This window comes from Acytostelium subglobosum, assembly GCF_000787575.1.
Source record: "Acytostelium subglobosum LB1 DNA, scaffold: scaffold1, whole genome shotgun sequence".
Lineage (NCBI taxonomy): Eukaryota > Evosea > Eumycetozoa > Acytosteliales > Acytosteliaceae > Acytostelium > Acytostelium subglobosum.
Genome location: NW_012236531.1, coordinates 1,342,683 through 1,366,996, shown reverse-complemented (window position 1 = coordinate 1,366,996; position 24,314 = coordinate 1,342,683). Strand labels below are relative to the sequence as shown.

Here is a 24,314-nt window from a genome sequence, read left to right as displayed (position 1 = left end):
TGTTTGAACAACATGAAAGACATTGAATGACTTTGTTTGATTGTTTAGTAATAGTAGAGGTACATTGGTACATGGAGGCGGGTGGTCACACTTGGTCTCTTCCTCTTTGTCGGCGCCAACTTGAAATTGGTTGGCTGGTCACGGACCATGACCATTCCACGCCCTTCCCACTGATGGCACCTCCATGGCGCCAAGTGAGAGGACGATGGTCATGTGCATGCTCCACCTCTTTTTGGCATCCATCCTGTTCACCATGAATGAATGTTTGTGTATGTGTTCGGTCCAGTATGAATGTCTGGACTATGTGTAGTGCAGGTTGTCCGTTCGTTACGAAGTGATTGTTGCCTGTGGTAGTGCGTCTTGTTGTGTCTGTTGTTGCCTTACACCTGCTGCCGTAGATGTAGGCGAAGGTGTTCTTGAAGTTAACTCAATGTTTCCTTGATCTTCATCCAAGTTTCCAGCGTCGTTCTCTTCATCGACCACGGTCTTCTTTGGAATGTTGAGAATGATGCCATGGAATCGCAGATTGGGATCGATCTCTGTGCCCACAACCTCTTGTGCGTACTTGGGATCGTGATGCGCGGGCAGACGTCTAAAGAACATCAGCCACAGACACCAGAATGAATATACTACGACCAGTGAAGCAATGATGAAGAGCAGAGTCGAGTTGAACTTGGCGATGGCACGGAACACACCTTCGAAGCCGAGCAGCGAGGGGTCGCCCTCCTCGCCCTTGTTGATCTTGGCCACGGCCTGGATGAGACAGGCGCCAAAAGCGGCAAAGAACATCGAGCGGCCAATGGCGCCGATCCTTGCAAAGCCAAGCGCGGTGAAATACATGCCCTTGGTCATGCGCTCGGTGGACAGCTCCTTCTTGAACTTGTCGGGCTTGACGATGTAGACCAGGTACACGATCGACACGACAAAGAACAGGCAGCCCAGCACGCACACCACGATCTTGCCCACGAGCGAGGAGTATAGCCATGTGAGGATCTGCTCCGAGCCCGACTTGTCCTTCTTGACGTGGCCTAGCACACGCGCCGCCTCCACACCCAGCACAAAGTAGAAGCCGGATGAGAAGACACGACCGAATCGCTTGAGGATTGCGCCAGCAGTCTTTCTGCCTAGTTGATCAATGTCAAAGACCACAAAGAATATTCCATTTGCTCCATAGCACCATAGACCAATGATCAGCAAGAATATCACACCGCCACTGAACATCTCTTCCAACTCTGCAAAGGCACTGGCAGGTCCAAGTGGTTGTCTCTTCGTATCCACAGCCGCTGCAATAGATATGATACCCAATGTCGCGTACAACAAGACTACATATATTTGATTGAGTGAGTGATTGAGTGAGTGAGTGGGATCATTCCACTTCCATGCTCCATGCCTCAAGGAATGAACTAAACTTACACTTTGAAAAGAATCCAACCCTTGTGATTACTTGTGCAGCAAGGTAGAATCGCCTGTTGTTGACAATGTCCAGTCGGTATTTGTTCTCATCGAATAGATATTTGAGGTATTTGAGCTTGCCAGACTTCTTGCATTGTGATCTCGTCAGTGGATTTGGTCCATATTGTACAGCTGTTTGTGATTGTGATTCCTCGGTGGCGGTATCAGGAGAGAACTTCAGTTCTCCAGGAGTAGTAGGTATATTCATATTCATTGATAAGTCGGCATGTCTATGTTCGCCCTCATCATCCACATCCACATCCACATCCTTTATATTATCTGTACTACTAATATCATCTTGTTGATCAATCTCTTTGTTGCTCGTAGTCATTGAATTCCCGCTCCCTACAATGTTTGATTGATTGAGTGAGTCACGTGTTCCAAGTACTCGCGCACGAGTGTTTGAGTGATGAGTGAAAGACATACTTGACATGAAGGGCATTGAGATGCCAGTTGATGCGCCTATAGAGTCTTTGAGTAGTTCTGTACTGGTGTTGACCTCGCTCATTGTGGGATCTGAAACAAAGTCTATTTGGATCACATCGCTTGGTACTCGCAGGTGATTATTACTTCGAAGTAACACACCATCTGGTTGTTGATGTTGATCATTCTTTTCTTCGTGTTCATTGTCTTCATTTGTTGTTGTTATTATTTGATCTCTATTGTTGTTTATAATGTTATTGATACTGTTGTTGATGCTACTGTTATTGCTATTGTTTCCATCACCACCACCAACATCGCCAACATTAGTTGTGTCGTCAACTGCCATCGTCTATATTAATTGTAAGAACTATGTTTGTTGTGGTGCAGTGTAGTTTGGTATAAGTAACGTAAAGTAAAGTAATATAATATGTATTTGTATAAGTATGTATGTATGTAAGAATGTGTCAGTCAGGTGATGATCATCGAATGGAATGTATGAATGAATGAGGCACTTGATGTGTCAAAGTTGGAATGGATAGATGGATGGATGGTTCACAAGCTGACATTCATGTTGTTGTTGTGGTTGTTGTGTAGGTCGTTGTAGTGTGTGTGTTTGGTCGTCGAGATATGAAACAAAGGGTGAACCAACCACCGATAAGTTCGTATTCCTAATAAGGGTTTCCCGATCCTTCCATTCAACCCTGTTCGCTCACATGAATTCAAAACTGCTCATTATTTGAACTTCGCCCATTTCGATTTTTAGAATCTTTTTGATAATTTATTTTTTCACTCTCACTAACTTCTGATCACTCTACCTCTCACACACTTGGTTGTGAGTCTGCGCATCTACCCTACTGTCATGTTAGCAACTACTTGCGAACTTATTGTTTTATAATTTCATACAAACATATATACATTTACATAGATAGAATGTTGTCTTCATTCCGTTCAGTCTCCAGAGTCTTCACCTCTGCTGCTGTCAGCACCCAAAGGTAGGATCAAATCAAATACAGTGATCGAATCGAGGCGAAGAGTTGTAGAACATTGAACACCAATGACAACAACAACAGATCACCATTATATAATATATATGAGTGATAATGAAGAGTGATCAGTGACAGCAATCATTCATTCGATTTCATCATTTCGGTCAATCAATCATTCAATCAACGAAACAGACAAACAGACATGATGATACTTTCAAGAACAAAAGACAATAGATTATCGATAGGTGATGATCAGGAAGAAAGAAGAAAGATAACTAACATATATACACTACCCATCATCAATCATTCAATCAATCAATCAATCAATCAATGATGACATATTTGATTCGAATATATTACAGAAGAGGATTCCTTAACAAGTTCCTCTACCCAACCGATAGACAGGTTAGAGTCGAGCAGTTGAGATCTGCCAACATCTACCCAGGTATGGCAGAGTTTGACACCTTCTATGACAACGTCTCACCAAGCAAGGTGTCCGCTGCCACCGGTGTCCCCGATGCCCTCCTCGACGACCCACTCCTCCACATTGCCGTCATCAAATACAACAAGCACGTCATTGAGAGGTAATCAATCGAATCAATCAATCAGAACATACAGGATTGCTATCAATCGATCGGAATGTCATCAGCTGACTGACATCAACGCGTTCACACAATCAATCATTCATACAGATACAACTTGTCACCAGAGCAAGAGAAGGAGGTTCTCGAGAACTACGACCTGTCATACGGAGATTCCTCATTGGAGTACCATCTCCCATTGCCAGTGCCAGAGCACAACTTTGAGGAGCTCCCAATCATCAAGTCCTACGAGGCTGAGCACTAAGCGATCATTGGTCATCATCATTGACGCCCAACTGCGCACATAATCAACCCTCCCAGTACTATAGTAGACCCTCTCTTCATTACATACATTAATCAACTAGTAATACATTACAAACACATCGAATAAACACAGGTATATATACATACATTCAACAACAAGGATGATGGGATGATGGATGTTGGATGGATGGAGGATGATGAGGATGAGGCTTTATTACAAACTTTATCAAATGAGGAGGAGCTCATAGGTCACGACCACTACTACTCCTGTTGTTGCTGCTGCGCTTGCGCCTGGGCTGCCTGCTGGGCTGCTTGTTGCTGTTGTTGTTGTTGCAATGAGTGTTGTATTGGAAGTGGTCTCTCCCTGGCCAAGATGCTTAGGGCATTGGCCACATTACCTTGTCTTAACTCAATGTATACCTGTAGCAGTGTTATCTTTGTCTTGTTGTTGTTGTTGTTGTTTGTTTGATCGTTGCTCAATATCGTTGTGATGCACTGTGTAGCGCCCTCAAGGTTATCCATTAATAAATAGGCTATTGCCAGGTTTCGGTAGAAGACACTGGTTGGTTGGCGGAGGCGAGTGATTGAGTGAGTGATTGAGCGGAGGACATTCTATCAATGTGTCCAAGTAATGTACTTACGCTCTATGATCATTGGGAGAGATGGTATCTGTGATGGGGTTTTGATTGAGCCGGCTTTGGAATGAGCTGTCTTGGATTGAGTCGACGAAGGAGGGCGAGAGGTAACTGATGGCCTTGTCTGGACAATTCAACATTATGCTGGCCTCAGCTGCATAAATATGTCCATAGTATCTAAACTTGTTGTTGATTGCCTCCACTGATGATTGATCACCTGACACAGATGTCTGTTGTTGCTGTTGTTGATTGCTAGCGGACACTTCATCACATAGACTAAGTAGTGACTTGGTGGCAGTCAATGTAACGACTGGATTGTTGGTGCACAGTGCAATGTAGGCTTGCGATGCCAGGATGCTCAGCATCAGTTCGTTGCTGTGAGCGTGGAACAGTTGGGCGACGCTAGGTGAAGTTGCTCCACCCCTGCTGGAGACGGGTGTTGATGAGGATGTTGATGTCGAAGAGGAGGGTTGTGCAGGCGCCGTCGATGTTGATGTGAGTGGTGGAGTCGATGGCGGTGATGACGAGGAGGACATGGCAGACTTTAGCGTCTTGGGCGACTTGAGGGACTTTAGAACCTTGGCCTGGAGGTAGTGGGCGTTCCTGAGACACTTGGCAGCAAACTCGAGTGACAGAGTTCCAAGTCTGACCGACTCATTGGACTCATCGCCAAGAGTGGATTGGACGTCGCTGTCCTCGATTTGCAGTCCCTGGTGCAGACCGCTGGTAGTTGGCAAGAGTATGCGTCGACTGTGCTCCTCCTTGTCCAGCAGAGTCAGGCTCTGATGTGCCTGTTGTTCCTCAGTCGCTTTCTTTTGATGTGCAAGGATACAGCACTCGGACAATCGTAGCCAGACCTGTGGGTTGTTGTGCAGGACCATACACGCCTCTTGCAGACACGAGAACGCCAGCTCGGCATTGCCAGAGAGCAACAGTATGACGCCAAGATTGTAGAATGCTTCTGTCTTGGCCAAGGATGGCTGGCCGGCTGCCGGTGACTGCTCCTGCAGCGACTTGGTCAGATAGAATATCGATGGATGTTGTCGGTTGAGATTGAAGTGCATGCATCCAACGTTGTTGAAGAAGACGTGTGGCGTGATGTCTTCAATCTGGAGATCGATTCCAAATGATAGTGGCTTGACCATTGTGGCACTATCAGCAGCAGGGTCGGCTGTTGTAGTCGATGATGCAGAAGACCCTGATGACGTCGTTGGAGTTGATGGTGACTGCTGGCTGTCCTTGCTTTGATTCAACAGTCTCACTGTCTTTGTGGCGTTTCCACATAGATTGTAATAGTTTGACTTGAGCAAGTAGCATGCTGGTAGTAGCTTGTAGTTAATCTAAGGTAGTAAGGTAGGTATGTTAGTTGATTGATTGATTGATTGAGCGAGTGAGTGAGTGAGTGGGGACGTACTTTCATTGCTCGCGAGATTGCTTGATTGATCTCCTCTTTGGCCATGTGATGATGCTCGTTGGATAGAAGGTACAACTTGGACTTGTAGAAGTGTATCAGGAAGCGGTACTCGAATGGAGTCATCAATGTGTTGCTCCATGACGCTGTAGAGTTGGTATCATCATTGGTACTCTCTGTTGACTCTTTGTGTGTGTTGTTGTTGTTGGAATGCTGTTCGCTACTACTGCCACCGCCACCGCCACCTTCATTGATCGCTTGCAATCCTGCCTGTTGCGTGTCGACACTGTCCTTGCTGAGGTAGAGATGCGAGAAGTTCTGTTCCAGATAGGAGAGCACGGTGTAGGCCTTGTCGTAGAGCTGCAGGGTGATGCCAATGTTGACCATCAGGAAGCAGATGCGTATGGCCACGTAGTCATCGAGGAATAGTATGTTCTGAAATAGTGTCTCGAGGTTGTTGTAGGCTTGACCGTACTGTCGCAGTGAGTTATATAGCACCGCTTGATTATATATAACCATCGCCTGATCATTATCCAAGTCTAGGGCATCTGTTGAGTTGGCCAATGATGAAGGTGGAGAGTTATCACTTGAAGCATGTTGTTGTTGTTGGTGTTGGTGTTGTTGATGAAGATCCTTTGGTGATGTTGGTGTATTGGTTGCAGACGATGATGTATCAGTTGTTGATGCTGTTGTTGTTGTAGTTGATGATGATGATGTTGAGGGAGTGTTGATCTTTGCCAGATCATCCATTAACTTGTTAGGGTCTACACAATTGTTCTGATAGTAGTCTGTAATGGCCAAGTTCATCAAGACCTCTTTGCTCGGCGTTTGTTGTGGCGATCTATTCTTTATATCGAGGAATAGTTGATAAGACTTATCATACTGTCTATTATTAAAGTGTGCTGCAGCACTCTGAGCTATACTATGTAGTTCATCCATCTTTCTTTGTCCTTGCACTTCAATGAAACAAGTGAGTATTGCATTCATATCAAATTCAACTTCACCTCATCGTTTCATTCAGGGTGGGTGTTTCAAAACTTGTACCCTAACCCTTGCCCTCGCCCTTACCCTCACCCTCGCCCTTGCCCTTGCCCTTGCCCTCACTTGTCCTTACCCTTTCACTTAGTCCTTTATACTAGTGTATCTTTACATTTAAACATGGCCTTTCGCAACTTTAAAACAAGGATGACGATGATTGGATGGAGTCGTTTATAAATTGAATGTCATTATGGTGTTTTAGAAGATCACAAAGAGTAAGACGCTCGGAATAGTGATCTATAAATTAATTGAATTAATATTCTTGATCTTAAAGAACTATGATGATGATGATTGGATGATTGAGTGAGTGAGGTATGGAACAACTGACTTTCCTTCAAGCCCAACCATCTAACGAACCTACCCAACAACATCATCCTATCGAGTTTACTTACAAGTTCTCTTCTGATTATGAGATGAACGTCGCACTCACCCACACTTCTTATCACCACTCGTTATTCGTCAGAGCAGTGCCAGATTATCATTTCCTTTTTTGGTTTAGGGTCTGGTCCAAGACAAGTCGTGAGGATGGCGGTGGGGGTTGGTTTTCAGGTCCAGTGTGGGAAAACAATGAGCTTGGATGTCATTGCGAGTACTTCCAAGACCAAATTAAGAACCTTTAATCTATCTTTCGTGTGGTTTGGTTTGAACAAACTAGCATCACGGCAACGATGGACCAGCCAACCCATACCACCGAAGTCAATACCATACTTCGTCAATCATGATCTATAAATACTATTATTATCTCAATCATACGTTCAACAATAATCAATCAATCAAATATATAAATTCTTTTCAAACAAATAACAATAATATTATTTTTTTTATTTTATCTTTAATTTATTAATATATATATATATATATTTAAATAGTAATAATAATGGAAGGTCCACGTTTGGACAATAGTTTCAAGGATGTTAGAAGTAGTACAGGTAGTGCCGCCAGTGGAGGTGGAAATATAAATTTGAGAGAGAGTGAGATACATTTCAGGGCTGTGGAAGCCTCTTTGGAAATGGAATCAGTACAATTAAGAATGGATAAGGAGAAGGATGACCTGGAAGGTCGTCCCGCTGAGAGTGAGGAGGATTTCAAACTTAGGAAATATTTCGAAGATTCTCATCGTATGGCCATGGACAATGGTGGCAAGCCCAAGAAGATGGGTATCACCATCCGAGATCTAACCGTTGTTGGTAAAGGTGCCGATGCCTCTGTCATCATGGATATGTTGTCTCCACTCAAGTTCATATTTAATCCATTTAATTGGTAAGTTGATCATTTGTGTGTGTGTGAATTAGTGGAATGATTCCAATCAATCAATCAAATATACTAACATACTATTATCATAATAATAGGGTTAAGAACAATGGAACAACATTTGATATATTACATAAGGTCAATACTTTTTGCAAGGATGGCGAGATGTTGTTGGTGTTGGGTCGCCCTGGATCGGGATGCAGCACATTGTTGAGACTGATATCAAATCAAAGAAATACTTATGTGTCTGTAAGTGGAGAGGTGTCTTATGGTGGAATCAAGTCTGAGAAGTGGTCCAAGTACAGAGGTGAAGCCATCTACACGCCCGAGGAAGATGCACATCATCCAACATTGACCGTCAAGCAGACCTTGGACTTTGCATTGAAGTGCAAGACACCGGGCAACCGTCTGCCCGACGAGACCAAGCGTTCATTCCGTGAAAAGATCTTTGAGCTGCTCGTCAACATGTTTGGCATTGCCAAGCAGGCCGACACCATGGTTGGCAACGAGTTTGTTCGCGGTCTGTCTGGTGGCGAGCGCAAGCGTATGACCATCACCGAGGCAATGGTATCTGGCGCGCCAATCATCGCCTGGGACTCGTCCACGCGTGGACTGGACGCCGCCTCCGCCCTGGACTATGCCAAGTCGCTGCGCATCATGTCTGACACCCTGCACAAGACCACGATCGCCTCGTTCTACCAAGCATCCGACTCGATCTACCAACTGTTTGACAAAGTGATCGTGCTTGAGAAGGGTCGTTGTATATTCTTTGGACCAGGTACCGCCGCCAAGCAATACTTCCTGGATCTTGGCTTTGAGTGTGAGCCACGCAAGTCCACGCCAGACTTCTTGACCGGTGTGACCAACCCCCAGGAGAGGAAGGTGCGTCCCGGCTTTGAGAGCACCGCCCCAGCCACATCGCTCGAGTTTGAGCAAGCCTGGATCAAGTCGCCGCTGTACCATGCCATGCTCGAGGAGCAAAGCGAGTATGAGCGCCAGCTCGAGACCGACAAGCCACATCTGATGTTCGCTGAGGAGGTCGTGGCCCAGAAGTCCAGGACCACAAACAAGAACCGTCCATACACCACCTCGTTCCTTACCCAAGTGCGCGCTCTGTCCATTCGCCAATTCCAACTGCTGTGGGGCAACAAGTTCTCGCTGTTCTCCAGATACACGTCCGTCCTCATCCAGGCATTCGTCTATGGCTCCGTGTTCTTCCTCCAGAACAACACAATGAATGGTATCTTTACGCGTGGTGGCGCCATCTTTGGCAGTTTGCTGTTCAACGCCTTCCTGTCGCAAGGTGAGATCGTGCTCACGTACCATGGCCGTCGCATTCTCCAGAAGCACAAGACCTACGCCCTGTATCGCCCGTCCGCCTTCCACATCGCCCAGGTGATGACCGACATCCCCATCATCTTCCTCCAAGTGACGCTATACTCTGTGATCGCCTACTTCATGTTTGGCTTCCAATATCGCGCTGACGAGTTCTTCATCTGGCTGTTCACACTGATGGGTGTGACACTGGCCGCCACTTCATTGTTCCGCGCCTTTGGCAACTTCACTCCATCACTCTACGTCGGCCAGAATGTGATGTCCCTGTACCTGATCTTCATGCTGACGTACACTGGCTACATTGTGCCCTATCCCAAGATGCACCCATGGTTCCAATGGTTCTTCTGGGTCAACCCATTCTCGTACGCGTTCAAGGCGCTGATGGCCAACGAGTTCAAGAACAAGGTGCTGGACTGCCAGCTCACGGCCATCCCCTACGGCCCAGCCTACACCAACGACGCCTACCGCATCTGTCCAACTGCTGGCGCGCAACAGGGCGTGCTCAACGTCACTGGCGAGACCTACCTCGAGGCCAGTCTCGAGTTCAACATGAGCCAACGTACAATCAATGTCATTGCGGTCTACCTGCTCTGGCTGCTGTTTGTCGCGCTCAACATGGTCGCACTTGAGTTCCTGGATTGGACCGCTGGCGGCTACACCCAAAAGGTGTTCAAGAAGGGCAAGGCACCAAAGATGAATGACGTTGAGGACGAGAAGATCCAGGCCAAGATCGTATCCGAAGCCACCAACAAGATGAAGGACACGCTGATTATGAGCGGCGGCATGTTCACATGGCAGAACATCAAGTACACTGTTCCAGTGCCAGGCGGCACCCGTCTGTTGCTGGACGACGTCGAGGGCTGGATCAAGCCCGGCCAGATGACCGCCCTGATGGGCTCGTCCGGCGCCGGCAAGACCACCCTGCTCGATGTGCTCTCCAAGAGAAAGACCCTTGGTGTCGTCGAGGGCAAGACCATGCTCAACGGACGTCCACTCGACATTGACTTTGAGCGTATCACTGGATATGTGGAGCAGATGGATGTGCACAACCCCAACCTGACCGTGCGCGAGGCCCTCAGATTCTCTGCAAAGCTGCGCCAGGACCCAGCCGTGTCCCTCGATGAGAAGTACAAGTACGTCGAGAACGTGCTCGAGATGATGGAGATGAAGCATCTGGGTGACGCACTCATCGGTGACCTGGAGAGTGGCGTTGGTATCTCTGTTGAGGAGCGCAAGCGTCTCACCATCGGTGTTGAGCTGGTCGCCAAGCCACATATCCTGTTCTTGGACGAGCCCACCAGTGGCCTCGACGCCCAGTCCTCCTACAACATCGTCAAGTTCATCCGTAAGCTCGCCGACGCTGGCATGCCCTTGGTGTGCACCATCCATCAGCCATCATCAGTCCTGTTTGAGCACTTTGATCGTCTACTGTTGCTGGCGCGTGGTGGCAAGACCGTGTACTTTGGTGATATTGGCGAGCGATCCAAAACACTCACATCCTACTTCCAGAGCTACGGCGTGCGCGCCTGTGGCGACAATGAGAACCCAGCTGAGTACATCCTTGAGGCAATTGGCGCTGGCGTCCACGGCAAGTCTGACGTCAACTGGCCACAGACTTGGAAGTCGTCGGCCGAGTGCCAGCAGATCAAGAAGGAGCTGGACGCCCTGGACAGCACGATCGCCATGCCCACTGAGCCAGCCCGCGAGTTTGCCACATCCATGGCCTACCAGTTTGTCGAGGTCTACAAGCGTATGAACATCATCTGGTGGCGCGACCCATACTACTGCTTTGGCCGTTTCGTCCAGGCGGCAGTCGTCGGCCTCATCATCGGTTTCACCTTCTACGATCTCCAGGACTCCTCGTCTGACATGCAACAGCGTATCTTTGTCATCTTCCAGGCACTGATCCTCGGTATAATGATGATCTTCATCGCACTGCCCCAGCTGTTTGCCCAGCGTGAGTACTTCCGTCGCGACCTCTCCAGCAAGTTCTACTCGTTCGTGCCATTCTCAGTGTCGATCGTCCTCGTCGAGCTGCCCTATCTCGTGATCACCGCCACCATGTTCTTCATTTGTGTCTACTGGACGTCGGGTCTGCAGTTCAGCGCCTCATCCGGCTTCTACTTCTGGATCATGTACGTGCTCTACCTGTTCTTCTGCGTGTCGTTCGGTCAGATGGTTGCGGCCATCTGCATCAACATCATCATGGCCAAGTTCATCATCCCACTGCTGATGGTCTTCCTCATCCTGTTCTGCGGTGTGATGGCGCCACCCGACGACCTGCCCACCTTCTGGCGCTCCTGGATGTACCATCTGGACCCTGTGCACTACTTTGTCGAGGGCCTCGTCACCAATGTGCTGAGCCACGTCACCGTCACCTGCACTGAGGAGGATCTGATCAAGTTCAACCCGCCTCCAGGCCAGACTTGCGGCGAGTACACAGCCATCTTTGAGACCTATCCACACACTGGCTACATCACCAACCAGAACCAGACATCCGATTGCGGCTACTGTCTATACAGCCATGGCTCCGAGTACTACCATCAATTGGGTTGGTCAGAGAGTCATCGTTGGAGGAACTTTGGTATCCTTGGATGTTTCTGGATCTTCAATGTATTGATGCTAAGTGTATTCATCTACATGTCAAGAAAGCAAAGAAGATAAACATATAATAAATGATATATTAGTTAGTTATTGTTACATTACATTACATTGGTTGATTGATCGATTTGGTCAGTGATCAGATCTATGATCAAGATCTAATATGATCAAGATATATGAGTGCACTGAATGATCAAGATCTATGATCAAGATATATTAACAAGATGATCGTCACTTCACTTACATACTTTAACAGTTACTATCTGTTACTTGATTGAATGGCTCAATTGTTTTACTTCCAGTCAAAAGTGATATATATAGTTAATGTTTATTAAATTAAATTGAGAAGGTCCCAATGATGACGGCAATGAGTAAACCAACAATATAAGTTGATCCAAAGACTGATCCAAAGATTGAGTTGGATGAGTTTGGTTGACCTGTTGTTGATGTTGTTGTTGTTGATGTTGAAGTTGTTGGAGTACTGGTACCAGTTGAGGAAGTAGTGGTAGTTGTGGTAGTTGGTGTAGTTGTTGTTGTAGACTTTGGATAAATACATGTGTTTCCTGACCATGTACATCCTGGTACGGTGGAACAATCAGTATCTGAAAGTAGTCCAGCACAGGATGATGAAGGGAGCTGGCAATATTGTCCAACAAAGCCAAGGTCGCATTGACATTGGTCGGTGCCTGGCTTGGCGCAGACTCCTCTGGCACTGCAGTTTTGATAGCAACCTTTGATGCTGCAGTTGTCCACCACCTGATAGTATTGATCACATACACATGTATCATTGTGCAGGCAATAGCCTCGACCGTTGCACTTGATGCATTTTTCGTAGAAGTTGAGAACGAAACTATTGTCCACCCTGTCGATCTTGGATACATAGTTGTCTAGGCTGCCTCCATTCCACCACACGTTTGGAACTATGGTCTTGTAGTCAATCTTGGTAAATCCAGACATCAGTCTGTACGGTTGATTGAAAACTGGTGAGGTTTTGATAAACTGGACATTGACCTTTGCAAAAGTGACAGTGATGTCATCATCGACCTCGATTGGTGCATTGGTTCCAGGTAACAAAGCGTCTATGAATGTGATCGATGCCTTCCCACTGGGTGCCGAGTACGGGCCAGCGAGGTACAACTTTGTCGAGGGGTCTTTAAAGATGATGTCGCCTCCAGTCTGTGTGACTTCTCCAAGTCTGGCCCCAGAGGCAAAGAATGCTCCGTTTGTAATGTTCAGTTTATACTTCTCCCAAGAGATACCACCGCTTAGTTGGACAGTTGCATCTTGGTCCATGACAATCTTGCTGTTGGCACCACCCGCCAGACGGAAGTTGAATCCAAGGACGGTCTGGCCATAGAAGTAGATGGCCCAATCGTTGGAGCCTGTTGTCGTGCCATCCCAATTTGTAATCGTAACATTGCTAAGGTATAGATATGACGTTGAGGGGCTTGTTGTATTCTTGGTGGCCATATACCAATTGGTGATGAAGGACTGCCTTCCTTCACGGCCAAGGTTCAACTTGAGGAATTTCATCGCAAACTGTCCTTCTGATGTGACTGTGTTGATGCTGATCTCATCGCAGTTCAAGTCGATTGAAGATGTGGACGACGACTCCAGTCGATATATGGACATGATGGTACATGATGATGAACTTGGTACGGACAGCTTGCCATTGCCGTTAAGGTAAACGTAACCGTTATTATCTGTGACAATAGTGTTGGTAGTCAAACTGTTTAAGATATTTAGACTCACTCGTCCAATAGTTGTGATAGATGACACAGTGATGTCTGAGTTGATCTCGAAGGATTGTGGAAGATTGTCCCCAATATTGATGATTATATCATAGCCGATCGATGGTACGATGTTACCGACCCATACGTGGATTTGAGAATGAACATCCAGCACTACAATCCGTAGTCAAGTTGAATTGAAGTGGAGTAGCAGCCAAACTCAAAGAGACTGATGATATCAATATAATTAAAATTAGTTGTAGTAACATATTGTATTATTATTATTATTAGGAATAAGATTAATTAAATATAATGTCATTGTGATCAGACTTGACACTTATTCATTCGCTCGGTAGAAACGAAATATTGAGGGAAAGAATTGTCGGTGGGATTACAGTACGTTTGTGTACTTTATAACCTTTAACAAGATATTCCTGACACATGTCTAAATCTGCCCAACCTGTGAACCGAACGAATGTGATGGAACAAAGACTAAAACTATCCTCAAAAAGGAAATATATTTTGATCTGGCGACTGGGGTTGGTAGTTATTATGTTTGTGTCATCACACAATCAAACCTCAAAGCATCCACTCCATTCGGCGAGGACCAACAAGGACTTAGCACACGCCTCAAGTAAGTAATATGAAGTACTGGATGAACGAATGACCGTGACGACTCCATGATGTTGAATGAGTGCATTAACTATATTGGTGAATGCATTCCAAGCTTCGTGTCGAATTCGAGTCGTAACTCCAACTGGATCTCATCGAACCATTTCTTGTAGAGTCTCTTGACAAACTCGTCCAACAAAATCACAACGATCGCCCAACAGAACAGAACGACATACAGCTCCCATGGTATACTACCAAGCAAACCGATGCCATCAATGGCCTTGAGTGATACTAATGAGAATCCAACCTGTAATCCAATACTAGTATTTGTTTGTTTGTGTTAATGATGAATGTGTTCCTGTGGAGGAAGGAGTGACAGTACATACCTAAGTAATGCTGCAATCACCCATATGTAGTTCTTCCTTAATGGGTTGAACTTGAGTACACTCTGAGTATGATGGATAAAACTAAGACTTGTGATACCTGATTGATTGAGTGAGTGAGTGAGCGATGTATCCATAACTGACTGACTTGCTGACTGACCAACTTACTCAGATAATATACAAAGGCAAACATCATGATGTTCTGTGAGACGAATAGGGCATCTGAATAGGTGATCCTTGGATTGGTCGGCCAATCTGAGATGGAGGCACCAAATATATTGCCCCAGCTGGCATCGGACAGTGAGTGCAGACACCAGATGAACAGCCATACTGTGAGCAGAAGGGATGGTACCAGACGTATTGCAATATACTTTGCAAATGTTGGAATGTGTGTAAACTCCTGATTGTTCTTGGGACTCAGAGTCTTCATGACGTCCTCATCCTCTGATGTGGCCAACAATGAGAAGCCTACCAAGGGAATGATGATGAACTGAAGCCACATGATCTGCAGACCAGTGAGTGGCACGCCTCCAACGACTCCATCACGAGGCATGCTGACGACCAGCACACCGGCCACGAGACACATGAGCACCAGTGTCATGCTCGCGCTGAGAATGAACTGAAGACATTGACGTGTGTTGGTGAGTTGCTGTCGTCCAACATGGAAGAACTCGAGGATCTCGTTGAAGTCTGTTCGTCTGTGGAAGACCAGTGAGCAGGGAAGCGAGGTGATGTCGCAGCACAGCGATTGGGTCGATGGGTTCTCGGTGGGGACGCGCTTGGTATCTGTTGTTTTGATGGGAAGGTGCGCCAGGTGTGTGATCGACTCGGTCTCAAAGAAGTTGCGGCTGGTGAGCAATGGCCGCGGGTCGGCTCTGTTGAGTGGCAAGTTGAGGCAACGCGATACGGCTGGCTCCAGTGAGAAGGCCAAGTCGGATTGACAAAAGATTGGTGTGTTCTCATAGTTCAATGAACTACCAATGCAACAGACGACTTCGCCATTCTCCTGAAGGATCTTGATCATCTCGAGCTTGGTCTCGGGCGTCGAGTTGGAGAACATTGGCACGAGCAATGGCACGTTGTCAACCTCGTCCAGATGCTTCCTGATTGCCGCAATGCCCTTGGGTAAGCGTGATGGGCCGTCCTGTTGCTGCTCCTCGTCGTGCTCTGGATCTTTGAGTGATACACAGCAGTTCCAATCGGTCTCCAGACCAAGGCGATTGACAAATGGGTTGCTGGTGCGTCTGTCCTCGCTGGAGAAGTAGACGAACCTGATGCCAGCCGAGGTGAGTACCTCGACAAAGTGATTGACGTGTGACTTGGGCAGCACACGCATGCCGGCCATTCCAATGAAGATCTGTCCATCCTGGAGCTTCTCCAATGTCTCGTTCTCAGCGATCGCCTCCTTGACCTCCTGAGCCTTGCTGATTCCAGCGTGACTACTGCTGTCCTGATCCGCAGCAATCTCGCCACCAGTGGCAGAGTTGTCCACAATGATGATTGATGAATGTTGTTCTGCATCAGTGCTCTTCTCCTCTGTTTGTTGATTGTTGTGTTGAGCTTCATCCGCGATTGGCGCCATCTGTGACATTTGCTGCTGTTGTTGCTTCTTGAACTTTGAACGACGATATCTGTCATTGCTCCTATGCTTGCCTCTCTTCTTGTCGGCGAAAGAGTCAGACTCAGATGTCTCGGACACACTGTATGAACTGGTCTCATTCGACAATCTTCTCATTCGGTGTTGCTGATGCTGATCGATCTTGGCTGGCTTGGGTGAGTCGCTCTCTGTCTCGCTATCATTGTTCGTGTATTCTGAGTGGTTGTGTGTTCCATCATGTTCGTCCTCTATCTCGCCATCCATTACAACAATGTTATCAGGGTTGTTGTTGTTGGGATCATTGTTGTCGTTATCATTGGCGATGTTGTTGTTGTTGCTGGCATGCTGAGAGTCATCGCCACTCTCATACTCGAGTTCGACTGGTGGCAGACTAAGGGTCTGTGTGATTGATGATATGTCCAGGTCGATGCTTGGTGGCGTGTCCTTCTCCTTCTCCTTCTCCTTATCCTCCTTGTTCTTGCTCGACTTCTTCTTATATGGCTTCAAGAACTTGGTCTTCTTCTTCTTCTTCTTGGCACTGTTGTTGTTGTTGCCATTGTTGTTGTCATTGATGTTGTCTTGTGTGTTCTTGAGTAGTATGGGTGATTGCTTGCCACTGGGGATTGGAGACTCGACAAAGATGACCACCTCGGACTTGTCATCCTCCGGATCAGTCTTCTTGGGCGTCATCTTGATCTGTGACTGCGACGACACGCTGTTCGACGTGATTGGCGAGTTGACCACGATGCTGTTCACCTTGAGCCCCGCGTCGGGCGTGCTGATCTGTGGCCTCTTGCTCATCTGCATGCGCAGGTCCTGCTTCTTGCGTCGCACCATTGTACTGTTGGAGAATCGCACGTCCACCAGCGGACTGTTTATGCTGCCAGTTGCAAACAGCTTGTTGTACTTGGAGTCGATGGGCGCATAGGCGAATGAGATGCACTTCATGCCCTCGCTCGTCAGCCACTTGTTGTTGATCGCTCGCACCTTCTCCTTCTCTTCCTCGCCAAATGGCAGGATAGTAGTGCCGTCCCAGTATTGGTTGCAGTGCTCCAGGATGAGGTCGGTGCTGCCCTTGGACAGCAGCTGGAGCGTCTCGGACATGTCCTTGGCGACCAAGGATATCATGGATGGCGAGTCCTTCGAAGAGTCATCATCGCTGGCCTTGGCATCACCCTTGACTGAGCGTTGTGTGAGCGTGTGAATCGTCTTGAGATTGACGAATTGATTGGAGACCTCGTCGGAGAATCCAATCTCCTTGGCCAGCAGACAGAGACACTGCGAGTTGGTCGTGTCGTTGCTCTCCTCGCGATCCTTGATCAGCTGAATCTTGGACACGTGATCCGATAACAGTCGCTGGCCATTGAAGCTGTTGGGGAGGGTTGAGAGGCGTGATCCACTGATGCTATTGCTGTTGTTGCCGTTGCTGTCTCCGCCCGAGTATAGGCGACAGGTCTTGTTGAGCAGACAGTTGAGGCCCATTGGCTTGAGCGCGTTCAAGTGCTCCTGCCAGTCCTGATCGTTGAATGAAATTGAGTATTGTGTGTGCGAGTACTCAGACGATAGCTCGAGACGCACGGGTCCGTCGCCACGCAGGTAGCACAGCTCGCCCACGGTGCTGACCGGTTCGGACACAATGCCCTCCTTGTCGATACAGCAGATGACTGTCGTGCTGGCAATGTGATGCAACAAATTGGATGAGTGCGAGAATGCCACGTGCTTGCTGCTGAGGATCGCCTCCCAGTAGTTCTTCATCAACTTGAATGGCACCTTGGGCAGGTGATCGTCGTTGTACTCGCGATCAAAGTTGAGCGCAGGATGGTCGTCTGAGATCTCGCCCTTGAGTGATCGCTCCTGAAGCACATCAAACAGTGCGAGTAGCTTGGCGTGCCCCAGTGAGTAGGCCACCAACAGTAGGATCGATGGCAACATCACAAAGCTGAACGCAATGACCAGGTCCACCTGTCTAATGATGAGAACGTCGACCAGCAGTCGATCCTTCTGGAGCACTGCGCGTATAATGTTGGCCACGAGCGAGATGGCCACGGCGGCCCACAAGAACCGCTCGACCACGATGCGAATGTAGTTGATGGCGTTGATCACTGGGTTAGCGGGGCGGCCCGCCGAGCCCAGTGTTGCGCGAACCAATTGAGGGAAGGATGGCGTCTCGCTCACAACAAAGCAACTGCGTCCAGATGTGAAGAGGGTCTCTGACATCTCCTTGACCTGCTGTCTCTCCTTCTCTCCAATGTTTGGCTTTATCTCCAGTAGACGCGTGACCAGGAGGTCGGACGAGTACGTGTCGCCACGATGCAGCACGATTGATTTGAACATTGGCTCGGCGCACTGCAACATGACGGGCACGCGCTCACCCTCTCGCAGACTGATGTGATCGCCCTCCACCAGCAGATTGAGTGGCACCTTCCTCCAGAGATCATCCCTGCACACGGACAGATCGCTGATTGATTCGCTGCTGCTCGTCACACCATGCTCCAACACATCGCCCAGAGTGAGGTAGTGGCGAAGATGTCCGCGGGCCTTGGCAATGACCTCGTTGTGCTCGAGGCGCTCCTCGCGCACACGCATAAACAGATGGAGAATAAGGAATAGGAGCAGTAGACCCGCTTCAACAATGAGGTGCAGCGCTTGGAAATGTTCGTGCTGCAGTGCAAAGGCCACCACCAATAGTGCCACCGCCAGTATATATATCAGGGTCGTGATTCTAAGCACCTGTTGCCGCAGTACCTTCCACGTGTTAAACGGATTCTCCTGTTCCTTCTCGGTCAGCAACGTCTCAATCATGTTGACAAGCTTCCTGTTGTGTGTGTGCGCGGTGTTAGCAGCTGACTGACCGATTGATTGAATGGCACAGCCATCCCGCCACATGAACTACGTACGTCGATGCTTGGACTGACGTCAGTCCAATGTCGGGATGTTGATGTATTTGTTGGTTGTCATTGTATGTGTCGTGGAATGAGACGGAGGCATCGTCGCGAATACCTCCATGCACGCCAACTGATGCGTGCAACACATTGCCAGAGTGTGATTGTGAATGAGAGTGATGGGAGTGAGAGTGCTTGTGTGTCTGCGAGGAGTCGGATAGATCATGGATGCTCAACGTGTGCATGTTGGTCTGTGATTGACTGCGTGCCATGTGTACCGCCGACTTTGAGTTGGCCCTATATCTATCACTTGTGCTTCCGCCCATCGACGAGGAAGCATCAGATGACAATCCACCTGCATTCAATAAGTTTGGATGACTTGAATTTGGCTTCAAAGATGTTGTTATAGGTATATTATAAGTGAGTGCTATAACAGGTGATTCTGGTTGTTGTTGTAATGATTGAGGTTGTTGAGGTTGTTGTTGAGGTTGTTGTTGACGAGAGAATGAAAGGTTCGTCATCTCAATCTCAACTTGAGCATGATTATGATGATCATTCTTTGATGTTGATGTCGATGCTGATCCATTGCTATTGTTATTGTTATTGCTACTCATTCTTCATTATGTAATGATACAGATACAACTTGTTCTGTCTGTGTATGTTATGTGTGTGATTGTAATCGAATGAATGAAAGGTCCAACTTTGATGCAAGATAGATATTAATAGGTTGGTGGGTTCGTGCATGAAAGGGGGGGGGAGATCTGGAAAGTTAGTTAGTCAAAGTCATGACCAATGAATGGGCTTGTTTGTAGTCATATGAATGAGTGAGGATGCTATCATTGTTTATTCATGAGTGAATGGATTGGTGAATGGTTCTTATCTATCTATCTATCTATCTGTATCTCTATCTGTATATGTGTCATTCTTGATACTTGTCCATATCTTCTGCTTGCTGTTTATCACTGTTTATCTGTTGGTCTGTCTGTTTGTCTGTTGATGTTACTTTGTTACTGCTGAGTAATGATGATGATGCCATTACCAACAATCCAATTGTATATTTGGATTGAGGAAGAAGCATTAGCACTACTAACAAACAATAACAAAGAACTATCTAACTAACTAACTGACTGACTGACTGGCTGACTGACTGATTGACTAACTAACTAACTATAGTTAACTACTAACTAACTAAAATGGTTGACATAACTAACTAAGTTAATGTCCGATGGTGCAGACTACAGGACAGATCATGGCAGGACAGAAGAGGACTATATCAAGTTGGTGTGTTTCCAGAAGAGATGAATGATGGGGCGTCGACAACCCTTGGTGCATTGTGAGATGAGAGGACAGCTTAGGCAGCGTAGACACGACGCTTGATGCTGGCGTTGCAACCGTCCTTGGGGAAGATGGTTGGTCCAAAGATGATCTCGTCACCGCCTGGAGTTGGCAAGTGCTCCCACTCGACGTGCATGGCCATGTGTGTGAGGAAGAGCTCGATCTGGTTCTTGGCAAGCTCGCGACCAATGCAGTAATGTGGACCGGCACCAAAGACCAGGTAGTGCTTGGCGCAGGTGATCTCCTCCTTGCGCTCATCGTTGAAACGCTCGGGATCGAACTTGTGTGCGTCCTTGAAGCCCTCCTTGTCAAAGTGAGCCGACCAGATCGATGGCAGGATCATCGTGCCCTTGGGAACGACGACGTTGTCGCCAATGACAATGTCTTCGATGTTCTCGTGGGGCACCATGACGGCGGGTGGACGGAAACGAAGGATCTCGTTGACGACCTGACGTGTGTAGAAGGCCTTGCGCATGGTCTCAAGGGTGTTGGCCTCGCCGTTGGGGCGGAGACGGAACTGCTCCTCACGAACGCGAGCCAGAACGTCGGGGTGCTCAGCGAGGAGAGCGACGACCCAGACAAGTGATGAGGACATGGCGTCCTGAGAGGCAAACATGAAGGAGAGAAGTGTGTAGATGATGGTGTCGTTGGAGAGCTCGTCGCGCTCCGACTCGTCACAGCCGAGGTAGTACTCGACCCAGAGGTCGATCAGTGACTGAGGCTGCTCGCCCTCGGACATTCTCTTGCGAGAGTCCTCAATGATGTCGGTGAAGATCTCGACGAGGCGAATGCGGGCGTTGACGGCCTTGCGCAGGGTGGTGCCTGGCAGATCGATGGGGAAGCACAGGAAGCCCTCGTTCATGACAAAGAAGTTGCGAGCAATCTCCTCGCGCACATCAGCTGGTGTCTTTTGTCCGACAAAGACTCCGGCAGAGATGGCCATGTTGAGGTCGCGGCACTTGGTGCGGGCGTTGATCGTGTTGCCCTCCTTGAACCACAGGTCGATGTGCTCCTTGATGATGGCGTCCTGGATGGGCAGGTAGGAGCTGAGCGCGCGGATGGTGAACAGTGGCAACAGCTGCTTGCGCAGCTGGCGATGGGCGGTGCCCTCGATGTAGGGGATGGCCTTCTCAGTGAGAATCTGCTTGGCCGTGATGGAGAGGTAGAGCTTGGCGTTCTCCTCCTTGAACACCTGACGCGTGGTCTCGGCGTCGGTGACAAACAGCACAAACTTGTTCATGATCGACGTCCAGGACACTGGGCCATACTTCTCCTGGTTCTGGTAGAAGGTGAATGGTGTCAAGATGAGCTGGAACAGCATTCCAAAGAATGGTGGAACGAATGATGGGCCTGGCAAATTGCCCTTCTTTTGGCTCAACACATAATGTTGATGCGCTGCAATAGATGTCAACACAATAATAATTGCAACCAACACCTGCTTAACTGTGAATTTGGAGGCTGTTGTCGTTTAAATATTCGTTTGTTCAGATTGTGATGTATGAGTGGTGGAATAGTTCCATGATTGATTAATTAATTTGATGAACTTCAATGTTAGTTATTTCACTCAATCAATCATTTAACAATCATTATTGATTGATTGATCACTAAATGGAATAGTCCCATAATGATCAATCAATCAATCAATCAATCTGATCAGATTGATGATACATACCAAATGATTGAACACTGCGTTGGACTTGGCAAACAGCAGACTTGCATGGAGCTGGACCAGAGGTAATGTTGGAAGCATGTCCAACGGTGACGTCGGCATTAACGCCAGACAAAAAGGCGAGAGTGGCAACACTGATGAGTGCCACCAAGAATATGAAAGTTGATCTGCGATTCATTGTGTGATGTGATGTGATGGGCGTGTACTACTATAGACCTGTCTTATATATATCTTTTGATTCAAAGAATATATATATGACTGATTATAAATTGTATACTTGTGTATCTGTGTATAATAAGTTAAATGATTAATAATATGAATGAATGGCACGTGAAGACGATGTGGATGGCTTGTGATGATTCCAACAGACTGAGATACTAGTCGATATGCCACAACACAACGAATGAGTATGGAACCTGGCCAGGGACCAGATGGATGGATGTGTGTGGTGGACCTTCTTACTGACCCGCCTTCCTGCCTTCTTGTTGTTCCACACACACACTCCACTCAACCAATACGAGTTGATATTGAGTGGATGGATCAATGATAGAGTGCACTCTAATCTAAACTTTTATTTTATTTTATTTAATTTGTTATTATTGTTGTGTTTGATGATCATTCTAAATGGAATGGTGGGCGAAGTAAACACACAATCAACAACGACACGACGGCAGATCCCCAGAACGCTCAGAATACACTGAAGTCTTCAAAAAAAATCAAGTTACAAGGGCCCGCAAAGCTTGACAACTCTGGATTAAGCCCCCCAGAACTAAGACCCCATGTGAAGTTACAAGCTCGAACGACGCCATCACTTTTAGCCTCACCTTGTGATCATTATCCTTTTTCGTTCCACAAGCAAAGACCCCACCAAGTCTAAAGTGAAACCGATTTCTTGTTTGAATTACGTTCCACACTTCACGAAACAAACTACTCCGTCAAAGCGTGCTTCCCTTCTCGTGGTGCATAGCCCTTCTACACCCGCTCACTCGCGAATCAATCAAACCTAACCTAACTATGATTGCAAACATAGTTATCTCCTTACGGTGATAAGTTATGTTATACGATCGGGCATACACACTAACACTCTGACATACTTAAATATAATGTTGGTAGATGGATGTTTAAATCAAACAACCGAGATAGTATCTCTCTTTAAACATCTTCGTTGACATTCAATGACAACAACCCTCACCAATCATGCTCACTGAAATGCAATGCATTCTTGCTTGCATGGTATAATGAATGAGTTGATTGATGTTCAACACCATTTGCATTGCATTATGGTGACCTACCCCGCAACATGATGATTGATTGGTAGCTGGTACATTGTGTTTATTAATTATGACCAACCAAATTAGTTGAGTAATTATTATTATTATTATTACATCAATCGAATACATGTAATTATGTGGGCAACATGCTTGATGAGTGAGTCGACTCAACTAGTGTGTCTTCGTCTTTGTCGTTTTTTTTTTAATTTTGATTCATTTTGGGTGTCGACAGTCTCCTGAAGGATGGTTGCATGTTGATGAGGTGTTGGAATACGACTTGTGAGTTCTCAACAACAAAGACAGATAGAGAGTGACAGGTCATTAATATTACTTCGAACAACAACAATATATATATTAATAACAGACTGTTTAGTTAGTGACTACTACTACTCACAAACACACAAGCATCATCGTTTGATCGACAAAAGTAAACGATCGATCAATCAATCAATCAATCGAACGAGTGATCACTTTATAAAAGAGAGATACACTTTAATATCAACATCAACATACACATAACATACATACATATAACATATATAATAATAATATAGAAGAATGGAAGGACAAGTATGCCCAGAGAAGATTTGGACAGACATTGGAGTCACGTTCACAATGGGCAGCACACTGTCTACACTGGCCAATACATTTAAAGGTGTGAGGAATGCACCAAGAGGAGAGAAGGCAATGGGAGCATTCTCACTGATCAGAAAGAACGCACCAAAGATGGGCGGTGCGTTCGCCGTCTGGGGCACACTGTTTGCCAGCTTCGAGTGTACAATGTTCTACGTCCGCAAGAAGGACGACTACGTCAACCCTATCGCCGCCGGTGCGCTCACCGGTGGTTGCGGCGGCGCG

The 24,314-nt window shown here is 47.0% G+C and overlaps 8 protein-coding genes across 8 annotated transcripts; 3 read left to right on the top strand and 5 right to left on the bottom strand.

The window, feature by feature from the left end:
- Window positions 1-327: 327 nt before the first annotated feature.
- On the bottom strand, window positions 328-1,960 carry SAMD00019534_005590 (hypothetical protein; the record flags this gene model as incomplete). Its single annotated transcript, XM_012903992.1, has 3 exons — window positions 328-1,322; window positions 1,414-1,797; window positions 1,879-1,960. The coding sequence occupies 3 exons, from the start codon at window positions 1,958-1,960 to the stop codon at window positions 328-330; spliced, it is 1,461 nt and encodes a 486-aa protein (XP_012759446.1).
- Window positions 1,961-2,805: 845 nt separating this feature from the next.
- SAMD00019534_005580 (hypothetical protein) lies at window positions 2,806-3,704 on the top strand (the record flags this gene model as incomplete). The annotated part of the gene is made up of 3 exons (XM_012903991.1): window positions 2,806-2,867; window positions 3,224-3,445; window positions 3,554-3,704. Coding segments are annotated over 3 exons (435 nt in total), but the record flags the coding sequence as incomplete, so codon positions are not given.
- A 263-nt stretch (window positions 3,705-3,967) lies between these two features.
- SAMD00019534_005570 (hypothetical protein) lies at window positions 3,968-6,691 on the bottom strand (the record flags this gene model as incomplete). Its single annotated transcript, XM_012903990.1, has 3 exons — window positions 3,968-4,265; window positions 4,348-5,681; window positions 5,756-6,691. 3 exons carry the CDS (start codon window positions 6,689-6,691, stop codon window positions 3,968-3,970), a joined length of 2,568 nt encoding a protein of 855 aa, XP_012759444.1.
- A 1,129-nt stretch (window positions 6,692-7,820) lies between these two features.
- Window positions 7,821-12,040, top strand: SAMD00019534_005560 (hypothetical protein; the record flags this gene model as incomplete). The annotated part of the gene is made up of 2 exons (XM_012903989.1): window positions 7,821-8,050; window positions 8,140-12,040. The coding sequence occupies 2 exons, from the start codon at window positions 7,821-7,823 to the stop codon at window positions 12,038-12,040; spliced, it is 4,131 nt and encodes a 1,376-aa protein (XP_012759443.1).
- A 273-nt stretch (window positions 12,041-12,313) lies between these two features.
- On the bottom strand, window positions 12,314-13,609 carry SAMD00019534_005550 (hypothetical protein; the record flags this gene model as incomplete). Its single annotated transcript, XM_012903988.1, has 2 exons — window positions 12,314-12,414; window positions 12,532-13,609. The coding sequence occupies 2 exons, from the start codon at window positions 13,607-13,609 to the stop codon at window positions 12,314-12,316; spliced, it is 1,179 nt and encodes a 392-aa protein (XP_012759442.1).
- Window positions 13,610-14,410: 801 nt separating this feature from the next.
- Window positions 14,411-19,795, bottom strand: SAMD00019534_005540 (hypothetical protein; the record flags this gene model as incomplete). Its single annotated transcript, XM_012903987.1, has 4 exons — window positions 14,411-14,639; window positions 14,706-14,802; window positions 14,871-19,114; window positions 19,197-19,795. 4 exons carry the CDS (start codon window positions 19,793-19,795, stop codon window positions 14,411-14,413), a joined length of 5,169 nt encoding a protein of 1,722 aa, XP_012759441.1.
- A 737-nt stretch (window positions 19,796-20,532) lies between these two features.
- SAMD00019534_005530 (hypothetical protein) lies at window positions 20,533-22,363 on the bottom strand (the record flags this gene model as incomplete). The annotated part of the gene is made up of 2 exons (XM_012903986.1): window positions 20,533-21,974; window positions 22,189-22,363. The coding sequence occupies 2 exons, from the start codon at window positions 22,361-22,363 to the stop codon at window positions 20,533-20,535; spliced, it is 1,617 nt and encodes a 538-aa protein (XP_012759440.1).
- A 1,651-nt stretch (window positions 22,364-24,014) lies between these two features.
- SAMD00019534_005510 (hypothetical protein) lies at window positions 24,015-24,214 on the top strand (the record flags this gene model as incomplete). Its single annotated transcript, XM_012903985.1, has 1 exon — window positions 24,015-24,214. A coding segment is annotated over one exon (200 nt), but the record flags the coding sequence as incomplete, so codon positions are not given.
- Between the last annotated feature and the right edge of the window lie 100 nt (window positions 24,215-24,314).